Consider the following 20,361-nt stretch of genomic DNA (forward strand, 5'->3'; position numbering starts at 1 on the left):
CTCTAGAGCCTACGAGCCACAACTACTGAAGCCCACACGGCCTAGAGCCCTCGCGCTGCAACTACTGAGCCCACACGCCACAACTACTGAAGCCCAAGCGCTCTAGGGCCCATGTGCCGCAACTACTGAGCCAGTGTGCTGCAACTACTGAAACCTGCATGCCTAGAGCCTGTGCTCCACAATAAGAGAAGCCACCGCATTGAGATGCCCGCTCACCGCAACAAAGAGTAGCCCACGCTCACCGCCACTAGAGAAAGCCTGTGCACAGCAGCGAAGACCCAATGCAGCCAAAAGAAAAAAATACATATTCAAAAAAATAGAGTCAAATTTTTTAAAAGCCAAATGCAGAAAATTATGTACTGTATGCTCTCCCTTGTATTTTAAAAAAGAGAGGAGAGGCTGGTGGTGATGGGGTTCTGGACATTCTACCCCAAATTATGGCACCCTGGCATATTGAATATCTTAAGGTGAAGTAATTTAAGAAAAGGAAGAGGAGGAAAGTCACCCTGACCTCCTCACCAACCCTTCTCCTCAAAACAGGTCATAAAACCCTCATGTGAGAGGTGCCCTCACTATACCCAGAGGAATGGAACGTCCATTTTTATCTCGCAAAACAAAGGAATGCCAAGAAGAAGTCTACAAACAGGCCTTGCTAAATTCCCTCAGTTTACTACAATTACCTCATACTCCTTAACCTATCCTATTTCTCCATGAACTGTCCACTCGTCATCAAACATATCATAAAATACTCAGGTCTGTTTCTTTGGGTTTTCATTTCCTTATGAAGGCTCCCTTGTCACACAAAACTTACATTAAACAAATGTGGACACTTCTCAGGGCTTCCCTGGTGGCACAGTGGTTAAGAATCTGCCTGCCAATGCAGGGGACACGGGTTCGAGCCCTGGTCCGGGAAGATCTCACATGCCACGGAGAAACAAAGCCCGTGCGCCACAACTACTGAGCCTGTGCTCTAGAGCCCACAAGCCACAACTACTGAAGCCCACGCACCTAGAGCCCGTGCTCTGCAACAAGAGAAGCCACTGCAATGAGAAGCCCATGCACCGCAACGAAGAGTAGCCCCCGCTCGCCGCAACTAGAGAAAGCCCACACGCAGCAACGAAGGCAGCCAAAAATAATAAATAAATAAATTAAATTAATGTATTAAAAAAAAAATTTGTACACTTCTCTCCTGTCAATCTGTCTTTGTCAGTTTAAATTTCAGACCTGGCCAGGAATCCCAAGAGAGTCAAGGAAAAACTTCTTCTTCTCCTACATTGGCTAAATATAGGATATTGTCCATGCCAAAACAAAACTCTTGGAAATTAAAAACATGATCTAATGAAAAATTCAACTAAAAGGCTAGAAAGGGGACTTCCCTGGTGGTCCAGTGGTTAAGACTCCACGCTTCCACTGCAGGGAGCATGGGTTCAATCCCTGGCTGGGGAACTAAGATCCTGTATAACGTGTGGTGCAGCCAAAAAAGAAAAGGCTAGAAGGCAAAGTTGAGAAATCTATCAAACAGTAGAAGAAAAAACAAATAAATGGAAAATGAGAAAATAAAAGAAAATTTGAGGATTCAGTCTAGAAGGTCTAACATTTGAAAAATCAGAGTGCTAGAAGGAGAATAGAGAAAAAAAGAGATAAGAAAATAACCAACCTAAATGTCCACTGACAGATGAATAGATAAAGAAGATATGGTACATGAAGAAGATATGATACAACGGAATACTACTCAGCCATAAAAAAAGAACGAAATAATGCCATTTGCATCAACATGGATGCAACTAGAGATTGTCATACTAAGTGAAGTAAGTCAGAAAGAGAAAAACAAATACCATATGATATCACTTATATGTAGCATCTAATATGACACAAATGAACCTATCTATGAAGCAGAAACACACTCATAGAGAACAGACTTGTGGTTGGCAAGGGGGAGGGGAGGTGGGGGAGGGATGGACTGGGAGTTTGCGGTTAGTAGATGGCAAACCATTACATATAGAATGGGTGGATAACAAGGTCCTACTGTATAGCACAGAGAACTATATTCAATGTCCTGGGATAAACCATAATGGAAAAGAATATAAAAGAGAATGTAGGGCTTCCCTGGTGGCGCGGTGGTTAAGAATCCGCCTGCCAATGCAGGGGACACGGGTTCGAGCCCTCGTCCAGGAAGATCCCACATGCTGTGGAGCAACTAAGCCCGTGCGCCACAACTACGAGCCTGCGCTCTAGAGCCCATGAGCCACAACTACTGGGCCCACATGCCACAACTACTGAAGTCTGCATGCCTAGAGCCTGTGCTCTGCAACAAGAGAAGCCACCACAATGAGAAGCACGCACACCGCAATGAAGTGTAGCCCCAGCTCACCACAACTAGAGAAAGCCCGCGCGCAGCAACGAAAACCCAAAGCAGCCAAAAATAAAATAAATATATTAAAAAAAAGAATGTGTATATATATATATATATATATATATATATATATATATATACACACACACACACACACATATATATGTATGTATAACTGAGTCACTTTGCTGTACAGCAGAAATGAACACATTGTAAAACAATTATACTTCAATTTTAAAAAAAGAAAGAAAAAAGAAAATAAAGTAGAAATACAACTTTTCCCAGAACTAAAAGGTCATGAGTCTCCAGATTGAAAGGGCACACAGTAGCCCAAAGAATGAAATGAAAGAAAGTCATACATCAATGGCATTCGAGGAAATAAAGGATAAAGAGAAAATCCTAAAAGCTTCCAGAGAGAGAAAAAGACAGGTCACATTCAATGAAACAATGCCTTCAAAACTGTGACTCAATTATTCACAACCTAGAAATATCTTCCCAGCCAAACTAGCAATTAAGTGTGAGACTAGAATAAATATATCTTTTATGACTTAAAAAGAAAAAAATTACCTCTCATATATCCTTTCTTAAGGAGCTACTTGAGAACATGCTTCAGGATCTGAGAAGAGGCACAGTTAAGTAAGCTGAGTCCCAGTGAGAAGATGGAGCTACTACAGCACACATTTTGGTCTGGTCAAGAGACACTCTGACAGCCAATACGGTCCAAAAGATCGAGGCAAGAAACTGAAAATGAGGTCCCAGAGCAGCCATATACTCATCCAGGAAAGACATTATCATGACTTTCATCAGCCATATTCATGAGAAACCTCAACCTTGGGACCAGGGCTAGACAACTAGGGGAAGTTAGTTCCGTGCTGTTTCTATCTTTTCTTTTTAGTCCACTATATCTAAAAAGTAAGACTGGGACTTTCCTGGTTTTCCAATGGTTAAGAATCCATCTTGCAAAGAAGGGGATCCCAGTTCGATCCCTGGTCGGGCAACTAAGATCTCACATGCAGCGGGGCAATTAAGCCCACGTGCCACAACTAGAAAGCCCGAGTGCCGCAACTACAGAGCCCATGCACTCTGGACCCCATGTGCCACAACTAGAGAGGAGCCCACACACCACAACGAAGAGCCCACATGCCGCAACTAACACCCGATGCAGCCAAAAAATTTTAAAAAGTAGGACTTTTCCCCCCTTTTCTCTTTCTTTGTTCATGCTGTCAAGTGGGCTAGGAGCGACTCTAAACTGCCTATAATTTAGTTAAGTTGACACAGAGTACTCTGTGACTGCCTTTTCCAAATACCCCTAACCATTAGCTTAATGCCTATATTCTCCAGGAGCTATCTGATCCACTGGGGCAGGGACTATAGCTGTGATGTTTATTGCTGTATCCCAAGCACAGTGCATGGTATATAATTAAGATGCTTAGGGAAGCCAGGTGGTGCCCGGGTTGGGCACCCACCCACCCCCATCTCCCAGAGGCCACTGAATCCCATCAAGTCTAAACTTGTTGAAATTTCTTGTTGGCCAATGACCAATTCTTTCCAAGCTGAGTTTTCTTCACTGTTACACAGGCCTAAGTATCTGTACACTGTCTTTTATTTTACGTTTTAGGAGTCAGGTGAAGTAAATATAGAATATCTTCAATTAGTACCTCTAACAGAATTTCAATTATTTTTTAATATTTGCTGCTTAATGAAGATGGATTTACTACTGTCCACCACGGGTCAAGCACTTCGTGAGGTTCTGGAGGATTTGTAAAAAGGACAACCAAGATGTATTGAAAATTTTACTACACTGGAGGAGTAAAATAAACCATTTAGTTAGTGACGTTCCTTTCATGGAGTTGCTTACCAGCTCTAATTTTAAATGAACACATTAAACACAATGGTGAAAACACCAATTAAAAAAGTCTACTCTCCATTAAAAAAATATGTATGCTTAATAAATATTTGTTGGATAAATAAAATGTACAAAAATATTAATAATGGTCATGTCAGCAGACATTGTGTGTTTTTACACATTTCAAATTTCTATACTTTCTTTAATAAATTTAAATAATATTTACAATAAAAATTATTAAGAGAAAGCATATAGGTAGCTGAATGTTTGCAAAATTAAAAATTAAATTAAATCCAGCATATGTCACATGACCTATCCTCATTATAAGAGATACAAAAACTGTATTACCACAGGTCTTTCCTTTCCAGTCAATCTAATTCTCAAAAAAATTATAAATTTTCATAACTTCAAGAGAAGAGACAAAACCAGGTATTTAAAATACAAATATTTCAGGACTTCCCTGGTGGCGCAGTGGTTAAGAATCCACCTGCCAATGCAGGGGACATGGGTTTGATCCCTGGTCCGGGAAGATCCCACATGCCACGAAGCAACTAAGCCCGTGCACCACAACTACTGAGCCTGCGCTCTAGAGCCCACGAGCCACAACTACTGAGCCCACATGCCAAAACCCCTGAAGCCCATGCGCCTAGAGCCTGTGCTCCACAACAAGAAAAGCCACCACAATGAGAAGCCCACGCATCACAATGAAGAGTAGCCCATGAACCAAATGAAGAGTAGCTCCCGCTCGCCACAACTAGAGAAAGCCCGCGCGCAGCAACGAAGACCCAACTCAGCCAAATATAAATAAATAAAATAAATAAATTTTAAAAATAAATAAATAAAATAAAATAAATAAAATACAAATATTTCTTAGTCTTTTACTACTTTAAATCTTAATATATGTTACTGATATTATTTTCTCAAATAAACTTAAACCAGTTTTCATATGTTGACAGTAAAAACTTGATTCTCAAGTTTACATTAAATTTTATATTATTTTAAATTATATTAATAAACAAAAATTTTAGAGCTTCCCTGGTGGCGCAGTGGTTGAGAATCTGCCTGCCAATGCAGAAGACACGGGTTCGAGCCCTGGTCCGGGAAGATCCCACATGCCGCGGAGCAACTGGGCTCATGAGCCACAACTACTGAGCCTGGGCGTCTGGAGCCTGTGCTCCGCAACAAGAGAGGCCGCGACAGTGAGAGGCCCGCGTACCACGATGAAGAGTGGCCCCCACTCACCGCAACTAGAGAAAGCCCTCGCACAGAAACGAAGGCCCAACACAGCCAAAAATAAATAAATAAAAATTAATTAAAAAAAAAATTTTTACATCCTCTGAATATGAAGAAAAATTCGAAGTTCAAATTATAACCATTGGACTTCCCTGGTGGCATAGTGGTTAAGAATCTGCCTGCCAATGCAGGGGACACGGGTTCAAGCCCTGGTCCAGGAAGATCCCACATGCCGTGGAGCAACTAAGCCCATGGGCCACAACTACTGAGCCTGCGCTCTAGAGCCCGCGAGCCACAACTATTGAAGCCCATGCACCACAACTACTGAAGCCTGCCTGCCTAGAGCCCGTGCTCCACAACAAGAGAAGCCACCGCAATGAGAAGCCCGTGCACCACAATGAAGAGTAGACCCCGCTCGCCACAACTAGAGAATGCCTGCGTGCAGCAATGAAAACCCAACACAGCCAAAAATAAATAAATAAAATAAATAAATTAAAAAAAAATTATAACCATGTTTTACCAAGAACACACACTGAGTACTACAGAATTATTAAAGCTTATTTTTTATTTACCACAAACCTCATGAGCATAAAGAACAAACTAGTGAAATTCCTCAAGAGGACATAAGAGCAAATAATCCCTATTTCCTAAATATTCCTATTTTAGATTTGAGTCAAGTAACCAACTTATAATTTATATACAATATTGTTTGCAAATACCAAACATTATGAATTTAAGAACATTCTGAAACAGGGGTCGGCAAACTTTTTGTGTAAAGGTTCAGATAGTAAATATCTTAGGCTTTGAAGGCCACAAGATCTTTGTCACAACCACTCAACTGTTATTATAGTGGTGAAAGCTGTCATAGGCAAGATGTAAATGAATGAGCATGTGGCCATGTTCCAATAAAAATGTATTTATAAAAACGGGCTGCAGGCCAGACTCTCCCAGGGGCCATAGTTCGCTGACCCCTGATTATACCTTCCAGAGTATTATACCTTCCAGCTCTCCCCATACAGAAGTAGTGTAGGTTTTCTCTCTGTGCTTACCTTTTCAATGGCAATCTCCACATTTAAGCACTATTCATTCATTCACATTTTCTACAGATTTTTACTAAGTGCATATCACATGCCAGAAACAGTTTTAGGTGTTAGTGATAAAAAAGGAAAAAATAATAATAAAGTCCTGCCTTCTTAATGCTTACACTCTAATAGGGGAGTCAACAAATAAACAAGCTAATAAGTACATAATTTCAGTTAGTGCTAAGTATGAAGATAAGCAAAGCAGGGCAAAAAGAGTGGAGAGGAAGGGTGAGGCTCTTTGTATAGATCAGGGAAGACCTCATAGGAAATCACTTTTAAGTAGAGAATGAATGAAGTAAATGAACAATCCATATGAATATCTGGGGGAAGAGCACTGCAGGCATATGGACAACTACCTGCAAAGGTCCTAAAGAAATTCAGAAAGCACCTACCAGGTTTAAATAAAGACAAGATTAGTGTGGCTGGAATAAGACAATGAGATCAGAGAAATAGGTAAGGGGGAGATCATAAGGACTTGAAGGCTATGGTAAAAGGACTGGATCTTATTTGAAGTTTGAGGTGAAGCCACGAATATGGAATGGTTGAAAGCAGGAGAGTTAGTAGGTATGATGTATGTTTTAAAAAGATCACTGGTTTATTTGTCAATTATATCTCAATAAAGTTGGGGGGGAAAAGAGGTTCACTGGTAGCTGTGCTGAGAATAGACTAGGAGGCAGAAGTGGAATAGGAAGGCCAAGCCATAAGCTGTCGCATGTATTTGTAGACTTCTAAAACAGGATCTAGGGACTTCCCTGGTGGTCCAGTGGGTAAGACTCTGCGCTCCCAATACAGGGGCCCGGGTTCGATCCCTGGTCGGGGAACTAGATCCCGCATGCATGTCGCAACTAAAGAGCCTGCATGCCACAACTAAGACCCGGCAGAGCCTAAATAAATATTAAAAAAATTTTTTTTGTTTAACATGAGATTTCAGTGATGAAATATAACATCATCACCAACAGAGGGCAGTAGTGAATACAGAACATAAGTGTACAAACTGTGATCCAGCTTCATAGTTAAAGATCTTTCTCTAGAATTCTAGTAAACTAGAATTAAGGAGCATACCCGCGAGGTTAACAGCAGGAGCAAGAAATAGAGAGTATGCAAACACATATCTATGAGAAGTTGAAATTCCAAATGTGAGCAAAAAAAAAATTAGATAAAAACGGCAGAGTAGGACTTCCCTGGTGGACCAGTGGGTAAGACTCCCAGCTCCCAATGCAGGGGGCCTGGGTTCGATCCCTGGTTGGGGAATTAGATCCCACATGCATGCCGCAACTAAAAAGATCCCACATGCCACAACTAAAGATCTTTCATGCCGCAGCTAAAGATCCCACATGCCGTGATCCCGCAACTAAAGATCACGTGCCCCAACTAAAACCTGGCACAGCCTAAATAAATAAATAAATAAATATTTTTAAAAAGGCAGAGTATTTATATAGGATGTCATTTCCCTAACTAAACACACCACTCTCAATTCATTGATTTCACTGCTTCACAGGAGATACCAAAAAATACAACTAAATCAAGTGAACAGTCAGCTTCACGTATCTACAAGCAGATGAAGGGTTTGTCCTTTTGTGATCAACAGGCAAAGCTACAGAGGGTCAATGTCCCAGCCAAGTAGGGTAGAAAAGCTCCAGTTCAAGTGGAAAACAGGGACCAGTACAAATGTGAGCAATCAGTACACTACACCCGGGCAAAGAACGTGAAGATTAGAGGGAAAGGCTACAGCTCAGGAAGCACCTGAACTTGAAACACAGGCTATGAATAAATGAATGCAGGCAGCTGACAATAAGGAGATTATTAATGTGTACCCACTGCCCATACCCTGCCGGGAGTTACGCATCCCTCCTTTCCTTTCCTCCTATCCCTGTTGTCCCTTTTCACTTTCACTCTCTTTACGGAACTTGATGTTCTATAGATGATTGAAAGGTATGGCCACCAAATGACAATTGAGATACTACTCCATTTTTATCCTCAGTTTTTTCCCTCTGCTTAGACTCCTACATTTTTTTCTTTAGTATTTTTCCTCACTGCTTTTATTCTAGCCTGCATGTTGAATTCAAGATTGTTGAGATTCCACAGACAAAAGAAAAAACTGTTTTGACCTGTGCTCTCATCAATATGTAAAAACATATAACCTGCTCACTTCATACTCATTAGTATGGCTACTAGCAAAACACACACACACACACACACACACATACACAGAAAATAACTGGTAAGGATGTGAAGAAATTGGAATTCTTGTACACTGTTGGTGGGAATGTAAAATGACACAGCTGCTGTTGAAAACAGAATGGCAGTTCCTCAAAAAATTAAAAACAGAATTACCATATGATCCAGCAATCCCACTTCTGGGTATATACCCCAAAGAATTGAAAGCAGGGTTTCAAAGCAGTATTTGTACACCCATGTTCATAGCAACATTATTCACAATAGCTAAAACAAGGAAGCAACCTAAGTGTCCACTGACAGGTGAATGGATAAGCAAAATGTGGTATATACATACAATGGACTATTATTCAGCCTTAAAAAGTAAGGAATTTCTGACATATACCACAACATGGATGAACCTTAAAGACATTATGCTGAATGAAATAAGACAGTCACAATAAAGACAAATACTGTATGATTCCACTTATATGAGATACTTAGAGTAGTCAAAATCATAGAGACATAAAGTAGAATGGTGGGGGCTGGTGGGGAGTGGGGGAGTGGTTTATAGGGAGTCATTGTTTAATGGTACAGAGTTTCAGTTTTACAAGATGAAAAGAGTTACAGATACAGATGGTTGTGATGGATGCACAACATTATGAATGTATTTAATACCAATGAACTGTATACTTTAAAATGGTTAAGGCGATAAATTTTATGTTTTATGTATTTTACCAAAATTTTTTTAATTGAAGGGAAAAAAAAATACCCTGCTAAAAATGCAGGAGTAAAGGTTAGTAGGAATAAAAAAGTTGTTTCACTTTTTCTTGCCTCCTACACCAATACTCCACATTGGGTATGGCCATGCATTGGTCAAATTGGGCTATTCACCATTTCTTGAAGCTGCTCCACATTTTCCTGCCCCACCTCAGCTACTTTCTTAGCCTAAATGCCCTATGTGGTTGCCCTTCATTTCAGTCTAAAATACTCTACACGTTCTTCAAGAGCAACAAAAATGGGGGCTTCCCTGGTGGCGCAGTGGTTAAGAATCCGCCTGCCAATGCAGGGAACACGGCTTCGAGCCCTGGTCCGGGAAGATCCCACATATCGCGGAGGAACTAAGCCCGTGCGCCACAACTACTGAGCCTGTGCACCACAAATACTGAAGCCCACGCGCCTAGAGCCCGTGCTCCGCAACAAGAGAAGCCACCGCAGCGAGAAGCCCGCGCACCGCAACGAAGTGTAGCCCCCGCTCGCCGCAACTAGAGAAAGCCTGCGCACAGCAACAAAGACCCAACGCAGCCTTAAATAAATAATTAATTATTTGGGGGGGAAAAAAACAACAAAAACGGCATCTCCAAGAAATCTGCCAGAGGAACTAATATCGCTTTTCTGTCCACAGTAGTCTACTCAGACCTCTACTTCCAAATACTACAGCATCCTTGCATCATGTTTATTTGTGTATGTTCTCTTTTATTGCAGCTAGACATTCCATCTCTGCTCAAAGCCTTTTTGATTAAAAATCATGTTTGCTTTTTATGTTTCCATAAGAATTAGAGAGATGTTTTATCCCTCAGTGTTGCTTATAAGGTAAATGAAGATTGGAATTAGATGTTATCTTGAGCCCATAGTTTCAGCCCTAAGTCAAACAATCGAAGGCTATTTCCCTTGGTACCTCAGACCAATCAGCTGTGCAGAGGCTGTGCTGCCAGGCACAGGCAAATCTTCTATTCTACTCCCAATATCAAAAGAACCATGCTACTCAAAAACCACTCAGAAAACTTAAGTATTCTAGCTTCAGGCAGAGGACTAAAAATAGTGAGAGCAAGACCTAGATATTATTTAGCAATGTATTTTAAAGAAAATAAGAGAGAGAGTTTCTAGACAATCTTTTCTCGCAGTATACTGCAATTTTTATCTCATAACAAAACAAAAGAATCAAAATACGGGCCACCTAGAGAGAAGTAGCCCCCAATATTTAGAAATCCTAAGACATTGCCTACACAAGTGCTGTTCTTACTTTTTGGCCTGCAGTCCCTTATCCTCATCCCCTGTAGGCCTAGCAAACACTTCAGAAACTCAGGTAAGATGTCGAATTCTCTAGGAAACCTTTTCTGACCACTCAAAGAGTAATATTTGATAGAAATACAAGGTATTCACTAGTGATTTATGATATCAACTAAAATTACTTAGAATGTCTAGAATCACATATGAGATATTACTCCTTACATTTCTATGAGACAATCCATTTACTTTCTGTGAAATAATTGCTTTGCTTTTTTTTTCCAGATTCAAATCCTCTAAGCAAAAGCAGTTTTAAAAAAAAGAAACATAGGGGACTTCCCTGGTGGTCCAGTGGTTAAGACTTCACCTTCTAATGCAGGGGGTGAGGGTTCAATCCCTGTTTGGGGAGCTAAGATCCCACATGCCTCGTGGCCAAAAAACCGAAACATAAAACAGAAGCAATACTGTAACAAATTCATAACCATAATTCAAAAAGAGACATATACTACAATGTTCATTGCAGCACTATTTACAATAGCCAGGACATGGAAGCAACCTAAGTGTCCACTGATGGATGAATGGATAAAGTAGATGTGGCACATATATACAATGGAATATTACTCAGCCATAAAAAAGAAATGAAACTGAGTTATTTGTAGTGAGGTGGATGGACCTAGGGTCTGTCATACAGAGTGAAGCAAGTCAGAAAGAGAAAAGCAAATACTGTATGCTAACATATATATGGAATCTTAAAAAAAATGGTTCTGATGAACCTAGGGGCAGGACAGGAATAAAGACGCAGATGTAGAGAACGGACTTGAGGACTAGAGAGTGGCGGGGCTGGGGGGAAGGGGAAGCTGGGACAAAGTGAGAGAGTGGCATGGACATATATACACTACCAAATGTAAAATAGCTAGTGGGAAGCAGCCGCATAGCACAGGGAGATCAGCTTGGTCCTTTGTGACCACCTAGAGGGGTGGAATAGGGAGGGTGGGAGGGAGGTTCAAGAGGGAGGGGATATGGGGGTATATGTATACATATAGCTGATTCACTTTGTTATACAGCAGAAACTAACACAGCATTGTAAAGCAATTATACTCCAATAAAGATGTAAATATATATATATAGCAACAAATTCAATAAAGACTTTAAAAATGGTCCATAACAACAAAAAAATCTTAAAAAAAAACATAACTGCCTTTTTAAGGTATAATAAGCAGTTTTGAAACACAGTAAGTGCAAAAGGATAACAGATGAAATTTCAACACTGACTTTAATCAAAGTGGAACGTTTAGGCTAAATGCTTAGACTCCTTGAGCCTGCTTCCTAATCTTTAAAATGGGTGTACACCACCTAAGGTTTTTGCAAGAAACAAATTAAATAAAATATAACATGTCTAACAGAGTTCCTAACACATAGGAGGCCCACAAAAATAATTTTTACAGATTATCTCTAGAGTACACTTAATTACTAGATTCAGTCCTATCACTAGTTCTTGGTCTAAACCAGTGTTGTCCAATACGGTAGCCATTAGCCACAAGTGACTGTTGAGCACTTGGAATGTGACTAGTCCAAACTGACATGTGCTTTAAGTGTAAAATACTCACCAGGTTTCAAAGACTTAGTGAAAAAAATAATATAAAACATCTCATCAATATTTTGTATGTTGATTACATGTGAAGAGATAATACTTTGGATATACTAGGTTAAACAAAATGTTAAAATTAATTTCACTTTTTTCTTTTTACTTTTTTGATGTGGCTACTAGAAATTGTAAAATTACATGTTTGGCTCTCATTACATTTCTATTGGACAGGCTGAGCTACACTTTGACTTCCAGCTGGTGAACGTGCTCTCTTAACCATACAGTGGACTGCTTGACAGGGGTTCACTCCGGCTAACCCACCCCTTATCCCGACATACACATGATCACTTTAACATTCTTGAACACTTCCACGGCCAGGGAAAGCTGATAGCTTGATCGCTCTTAATTTTAAAAACTATGGAGCGCACAGATCCGTCGAGGCAACTAGAAATCGTGACCTACACAAGAGAGAAGTGTCTGGAGGCAAAACCCAAGAGTTCTCTCCGGTGGGTGTCGGTCAGCACTGCTGCGGGGAGCCCTAAGAAAGTGAGAAAAGGGACAGAGCGAGTGCAGGGGATCTGAAGGAGCGTAATGTGGAGCTCCTGGACTGGAGGTCTGAGGAGGGAAGCCTTTCAGCTTCTGGGGGGACGAGTCGGAGGGCGTAGGGGAAGAGATTCGGCTCCGCGGCGGAGGCTGCAGGGAGTACCGGTACCTTAAGAATCCCCTTCATCTTCGCCATAAAGGGGCGGAACTCCTCAGGTGGCACCTCCGGATAGAGCTGGCTCCGCAGCAGCTCCTCCGTGATGCCCGGGTGCCCATGGAAAGCGTCCTGAGCCAAGCCGCTCAGCAACCCGCTCAGCGGCTTAGATCCCTCAAGCTCGCCCGCCATAGTTGGCGGAGGCCCCGCCCCCCAACAGTTGAGCGTGGCCCTGCCACGGCAGCCGATATGGGCCTAAACAGCTGGACAAAGGCGCGAGAGGAAAGCGGCGGCGGAGTTCCAGCAGGGGTCGGTGTTGGCCCCTCCCAGCTCAGCAAAACCCAACCCTTAGGTTTGCCACCGCGGAGCTATCAATCCATTAAGTTCCAGACCGCTCACTTTGCTTCCGCTGATTTCCTTCATCACTCCAGGGGCTTGTCGAAGAAAAAATTGCTCAATGGAGATTACTTTAGATGGAGTAGCATCCTATGCGGGTGGCAGTTTAACTTTCGGATGGCTGTATCTCACTGCAAGCTTTGCCAATCCATTAACTGAAAAGGATCTATCACTCAAATCTGATCTCTGCCTAATCCTTACCTGTGCACCTTTGTCCACGAAAAATTTAACTATACCCTGGTAGTATGTTTTCTTGGGTTGTTAATTGCCTTTTTACATACATGTGTCTTGTCTTTCCAGCTAGATTAGTGGCTCTGATCCAATGTTCCTTTCTATAACAAATATTTTGTTAACACTTTCTTTACCATCCTGAAATAAAGTGCATAGATAATATAACTTCTTACCCATATAATTTCCAAAAATCAATATATTATTCACCAATAAAAAGGAATGAGTTACTGATACATGCTGCAACATGGATGAGCCTTAAAAACATGCTACGTTTAAGAAGACAAACATAAAGGGCCAGATATTGTATGATCCCATTGATATGAAATGTGCAGAACAGGCAAAGCTATAGACACAGAAAGTAGATTAATGGTTGCCAGCAACTGGAGGAGTGGGGAATGGAGAATGACTGTTAATGGGTTTCTTTTGGGGATGATGAAAGTGTTCTAGAATTAGACAGTGGCTATGATTGTACAACTTTGTGAATATACTAAACCCACTGAATTGTACACTTCAAAAGAAAATGAACTTCACAGTATGTGAATTATATCTCAATTTAAAAATCAATATAATGACCTAACTGTAATTTAGGATAAAAGCAAAAGGAAAGAAAGTTATAATATATGCATTTCAATGTATAACTGTTACATTTCAGGCTCAGACAATAATAAACAGGTAGGTTTTTCACCTACACGAATGTCCCCTGCATGGCAAGATGTCTTGTATCCTTGGTGCCTGTCCAGCCTGGGCCATTCCTCCCCCTCCATTATTGTGACAACTGAAATACCCCTTTCGAAGTAGTGCCACCCTACTGAGAATCAATGATCTAGACTACTTTAACTAATATTTATCCAGCATTTGCCTGAAGTCAGGAGGTATTCTTTATACTAGAAAAGATATAAGATATTTCTTTCCCTAAAGGAATTAATTTTCTAAAAAGCAAATTCAGAAATGCTTTCAGAACTCCAAGAAAAACAAACCTAGAGATAAACTATACATCCTGTTAAGTGTGCCTGCAGGAGTTGCAGAGAATGGTCCATGTAAGGGAAAAAGTAATATAAGGGTGGTGAGTGGATAGAAAGCACTATGAAGCACATGACTTCCAAATTACCCACCAGAAAGGCTGTACCTATTTATTTCCATGAAATCTTGCTAACACTGACTGGTATTATTCTTTAGAATCTTTGCTATCTGATACATGAGAAGTACTATCTTATTGTTTTAATATGTATTTCTTAAATTTTGAGAGTGAATTTTTTTAATTTATATAAATGACAATATAAATTATGTTAGCTTCAAGTGTACAGCATAATGATTCCATATTTGTATATATTGCAAAATGATCGCTGCAATAAGTCTAGTTAACATCCATCACCACACAGCTACATTTTTTTTTTCCTTGTGATGAGAGCTTTTTTTTTTTTTTTTAATTTATTTATTTATTTTTATATTTATGGCTGTGTTGGGTCTTCGTTTCTGTGCCAGGGCTTTCTCCATTTGCGGCAAGCGGGGGCCACTCTTCATCGCGGTGCGCGGGCCTCTCACTGTCGCGGCATCTCTTGTTGCGGAACACAGGCTCCAGACACGCAGGCTCAGCAATTGTGGCTCACGGGCCTAGTCGCTCCGCGGCATGTGGGATCTTCCCAGACCAGGGCTCGAGCCCGTGTCCCCTGCATTGGCAGGCGGATTCTCAACCACTGCACCACCTGGGAAGCCCGTGATGAGAGCTTTTAAGATTAACTCTCTTAGCAACTTTCAGTAATTCCCTGGCCGTCCAGTGGTTAGGACTCCTCGCTTTCACTGCGAGGGCCTGGGTTCAATCCCTGTTTGGGGAACTAAGATCCCACAAGCCACACAGCTCGGCCAAAAAAAAAAAGACAATGCACTATTATTAACTATAATTAACATGCTGTACATTACACCCCAGGACTTATGTATTTTAAAAATGGAAGTTTGTACCTTTTGAACTGTTAAAAACACAAAATTCAACTCTGTAAATTTTAAAGGTCTTATTGGCTTTATTCAACAATTCATGAATAGGGAAGCACCCAATCTCAGCTAGAAAGGTGCTCCAAGGAGCTGTACAAAATGAAAGACTTTTATAGGCAGAAGGGAGTGAGAATAAGGAAGTTGTACCTCAAAACAAAAAAGCAGGTTGGTTATTACAAGGTCACCTTCCTTTAGGGGACGTCAGGGATCTATCAGGCAGATTATCTAACTAGTGCTGATTAGGCGGTTCCTGATTGGCTGGTTTAAGATTCCATTTCTGGGAAAGGTGAAACTGTAATTCTCGGTTTGGTGATGTGGGGCTGGTTTAGCATAAGTGACTCCATTTGGGGCCTGCTGTCTTGTTTTAAACAACCACCTTTATGTGAGGACTTTTTTATATATAGTTATTGACTGCTTGTATTTCTTCCCATTTCCTTGTCCACCTTCTATAGAGGTTTGTCACTTCAGTGATTTCTAACAGCTCTTTATACATTAGTAATACTAATGTTTGTCACTTACATTGCAATATGTTCCTTAGGTTTATATAGTTGAATCTATCAACCTGCCTAGAAAAAGTCTGGAAAGTTATTTACCAACATGGTTATGAAGTATATCTCTGAGCAGATGGCTTTTATTTGCTTCTTTCTGCTTACCTGATTTTTCTAAATGTCTACAGTGTACATGTAATATTGTTGTAATAAAAAGTTATTTAATGAAAAGATAAAGTGCCCATCAGGAGTTGCCTGGTGGCCTAGTGGTTAGGATTCTGGGCTTTCACTGACGTGGCCCGGGTTCAATCCCTGGTGGGGGAACTGAGTGAGATCCCATAAGCCGCACTGCGCAGCCAATAAAAATAAATAAATAAAGTGCCCATCAACAGACAATTGGTTTAAGAAGATGTGGTATATATATGTACATATATATGTATATGGACACACATATTGGAATATTACTGGAATATTGGAATAATGGGATATTACTCAGCCATAAAAAATGAAATATTGCCATTTACAGCAACACGGATGGACCTAGAGAATATCATACTAAGTAAAGTAAGCCAGACAGAGAAAGACAAATATCATATGGTATTGCTTATACGTGAATCTAAAAAAAAAAATGATACAAATGAACTTATATACAAAACAAAAACAGACCCACAGACATAGAAAACAAACTTATGATTACCAAAGAGGAAAGGAAGGGAGAGATAAATTAGGAATATGGGATTAACAGGTACAAACTACTATACATAAAATAGATAAGCAACAAGAATTTACTGTATAGCACAGGGAACCATATTCAATATCTCATAATAACCTATAATGGAAAATAATCTGGAAAAAAATACATATAGGGGGCTTCCCTGGTGGCGCAGTGGTTGAGAGTCTGCCTGCTAATGCAGGGGACACGGGTTCGAGCCCTGGTCTGGGAGGATCCCACATGCCGCGGAGCGGCTGGGCCCGTGAGCCACAATTGCTGAGCCTGCGCGTCTGGAGCCTGTGCCCCGCGACGGGAGGGGCCGCGATGGAGAGAGGCCCGCGCACCGCGATGAAGAGCGGTCCCCGCACCGCGATGAAGAGTGGCCCCCGCTTGCCGCAACTGGAGAAAGCCCTCGCACGAACCGAAGACCCAACACAGCCAAAAATAAATAAATAAATAAATAAATAAATAAGAAAATCCTTTAAAAAAAAAAAAAATACATATATATCTGAATCACTTTGTCATATACCTGAAACTAACACAATACTGTAAATCAACTATATTTCAGTTTTAAAAAAAGATGTGCGTCCTAAAATCAGAATTCTTTTAATGAAAAGCTTTAAAGAACATGTGTTCTACATTACTGAGAAAAGCCACACACCTTACATAGTGTTTCATAACCATTTTGATAAAATTAGATGCTTTCAGAATCTTATAGAAGCCTCAGATATTTTCTCCCCAAAATGCAAATACACACCAAATGTAGTCTACAATATTTAGGGGTTAATTTACCCCTCTGAAGTTTCTGTAAGCCTGCTAGTTTTCCACTGGTTCTAAGAACTCTCTCTTAGTACTCCCAGTTCTAATTAATCCTTACAATAAATAGATTGCTCTTTTATTAGAAGCAGGGGGAAATTCTGCATATCACTATCATTATTCAACTTTTATTCCAATGTATGTTATACCTGGACATATCACTTGTTAAAAATAAGAAAGGAGGCCCAAAATGGAGTCACTTATGCTAAGCTCCACATCACCAAACTGAGACTTAATTACCAATTGGGAATCTCCTAATCAACACCGGTTAGGTAAACTGATAGATCCCTGCCATCCCCTAAACAAAGGTGACCTTGTAATAACCAACCTTCTTTTTTGTCTAGTGTAACTTCCATGTTCCCACTCCCTCTGTCTATAAAAGTCTTTCATTTTGTACAGCTCCTTGGAGCTACTTTCTACTTGCTAGATTGGATGTTGCCTGATTCATGAATCACTGAATAAAGCCAGTAAAATCTTTAAAATTTACTCAGTTGAATTTGGTTTTTTAACACAGGGCCTGCCTGAGCCTACAAGTTCCAAAACACCAAGGTGACCAATAAAAGAAAATCATCCCTGTGCCACCAGGGGCTGCTATTGCCAATGTAACTGTTCAAGGCTGGTAATAGCCGCATTTTTAGAATGCGTTTCAAACAAAAGGATCAAAGCACAAGCTTTATTTTATTAAATTTCAAAACACAACCTGTTTCGCAGATGATAAACCTGGACGCAGGCCTGTTAAAAGAATTGCCTAATTGCTGTGAGACAACAGCAAGGAAAATACCCTGAGCCTTGGCTCAAAGGAAATTATAAGCATCTAACTAGCGGCCCTTCTGCTAAACAGGTTTCCTTTTCATTGTGGTCAAATAGGTTCCCATTATAAGTCTCATTAAGCAACTAGTTGCTTCCCCTATTAAACTGCTCCTATTATGGCTTACAGGCTGTTTGGTCTCAGGCCAGCAATACATGTTTTTATAAGATTTTCCAGCTCTGCAAAATGTTAAAATTTAAAATGTGAACTGAAATAATGTGGAAATACAGGGGCCCCTAAGTTTTGCAATAAACTCTCCTTGCTCCCTGTCTCTCCTCTGCCTTTTCCAGTTCTACTTTAATCTCCATTCACTCTCCACTCAACAGATATTGGTTGAGAGCTTTGTGCCAATCATTCTGCTAGGCTCCAGGGGATACAGAATGAATAAGACACTCTGCTCTAAAATCTTACATTCTGGTAAAGGAAAATAATATGTAAATGAAGGGTAGCAGAATATGCCACCCCAAAATATACCACTTTGGCATAAGGATTCTTCTGAGCTGAAGGCAACTGAGAATAAGCAGATACAAGGAAAGCTCACAGCCCTTCTCCTATTCACCTAAAAGCAGGACATACATTTTCAAAGGTGTCCCTCCTTCCCTGTCTACCAGAAAGTACAAAAACCAATCCCAGAAGACAACTTTAGACCCTTATCAATGGAGAATGCACCGACTTAAATCTGCGATAACTTACTCTTGTTTACCATGCTTTTCCCTGTCATCTCTCCATAAATGAGCTCCTGGACATGGTCCTTTCTTTTGTCTTTGGCTGAAGATGGTATATAAACAGGAGTTCTAAGCCACTGCTTTGAGTTACTCATTTTTCCCTGGGTATGTCACATGTATACATGAGGTATACACGTTAATAAACCTCTGTTTTTCTCATTAATCTGTCTTTTGATACAGGGGTCCCAGCCAGAACAGAAAAGTGGGAGGGAAAATTATTTTTTCCTCCTCTATATCAATAAATTATTAAAATGCAATGAACTAAGGGTTGTTACTACTTAGTACCTAGAAGTAGCTATCAGAATTGGTGGTGAAGGAAAGAAAATAATTATTAACTCAGTTTGAATCAGTCAAAGAAAGGCTTAATGTGAATAGCCAGGTATGTTGCGGGTGAAATAGCACGTCCCTATATATGCAAGCACAAAACACAGTGGTGTATTGAGGTACAGTAGGAACCCCATAGTGTAATGATAGGATTCAAGACACACTACCCCAAAATATGGCACCTTGGCATATTGAATATTTGAAGGAACTTGAGAAACGACAGGTGCAAGAAGGATTCTCTGACCTCCCCCATCTCCCCTGAAGTAGGTCATAAGACCCTCATGTGAGAGGTATCCTCCCTATACCCAGAGCATTCTTACCTCCAAAGATAGAGGGAGGACCAGGCTTTACTAAGTTTTCCCAGTTGACTACCCTTAGCTCATATCCTTTTGTCCCATCACATTCTCCCACAACTTTCCACTCTTCATCAAATCACAGCAACACGCAGTTTTAACCACTTCTTCAAGTCTTAATTTCCTTATCAAGGCTCTCCTGCCACATAAAACTTACATTAAATAAATCTGTATGCTTTTCTCTTGTTATCTATCTTTTGTTACAGAGCCCCAGCCAAGCACCTAGACGGGTAGAAAGAAAAATACATAGCTTCCCCCCCTACAGTAGCAAAGTGGAACCAGGATCCTAGGATAATAAACCTGGAGAGATAGACAGGGCCTCGGTCATAGAGATGGAAAGTTTACATGTAATGCTGATTTTTATATCTGGTCCTTGAAGAGTCACTGAAAGGTTTTAAGCAGAAGAGTAATAACAAGATCAGATTTGAGCTTTTAAGATTCCTTTGTGGTAGTGGTGTGGCAATGAACTGAAGGAGCAAGGGAGGCCAAAAGCTAGACTATCACAGTAATCAAACTGATGATGATGTGGGTCTGATCTAAGGGAGCTGCACTTAGGATGGAGAAT

General features: G+C 40.6%; 1 protein-coding gene across 1 annotated transcript in view; it reads right to left on the bottom strand.

Moving 5' to 3' along the window:
• The window catches only part of COMMD1 (copper metabolism domain containing 1), a 147,880-nt gene extending 134,694 nt beyond the window's left edge, over positions 1-13,186 (bottom strand). Inside the window, exon 1 of the mRNA XM_007189711.3 lies at positions 12,973-13,186. Within this exon, the coding sequence (XP_007189773.1) occupies positions 12,973-13,149 (177 nt within the window). The 5' untranslated portion in view covers positions 13,150-13,186. The remainder of the gene's footprint in view (positions 1-12,972) is intronic.
• Between the last annotated feature and the right edge of the window lie 7,175 nt (positions 13,187-20,361).

Source organism: Balaenoptera acutorostrata, chromosome 12 (genome assembly GCF_949987535.1).
Source record: "Balaenoptera acutorostrata chromosome 12, mBalAcu1.1, whole genome shotgun sequence".
Classification (NCBI taxonomy): domain Eukaryota; kingdom Metazoa; phylum Chordata; class Mammalia; order Artiodactyla; family Balaenopteridae; genus Balaenoptera; species Balaenoptera acutorostrata.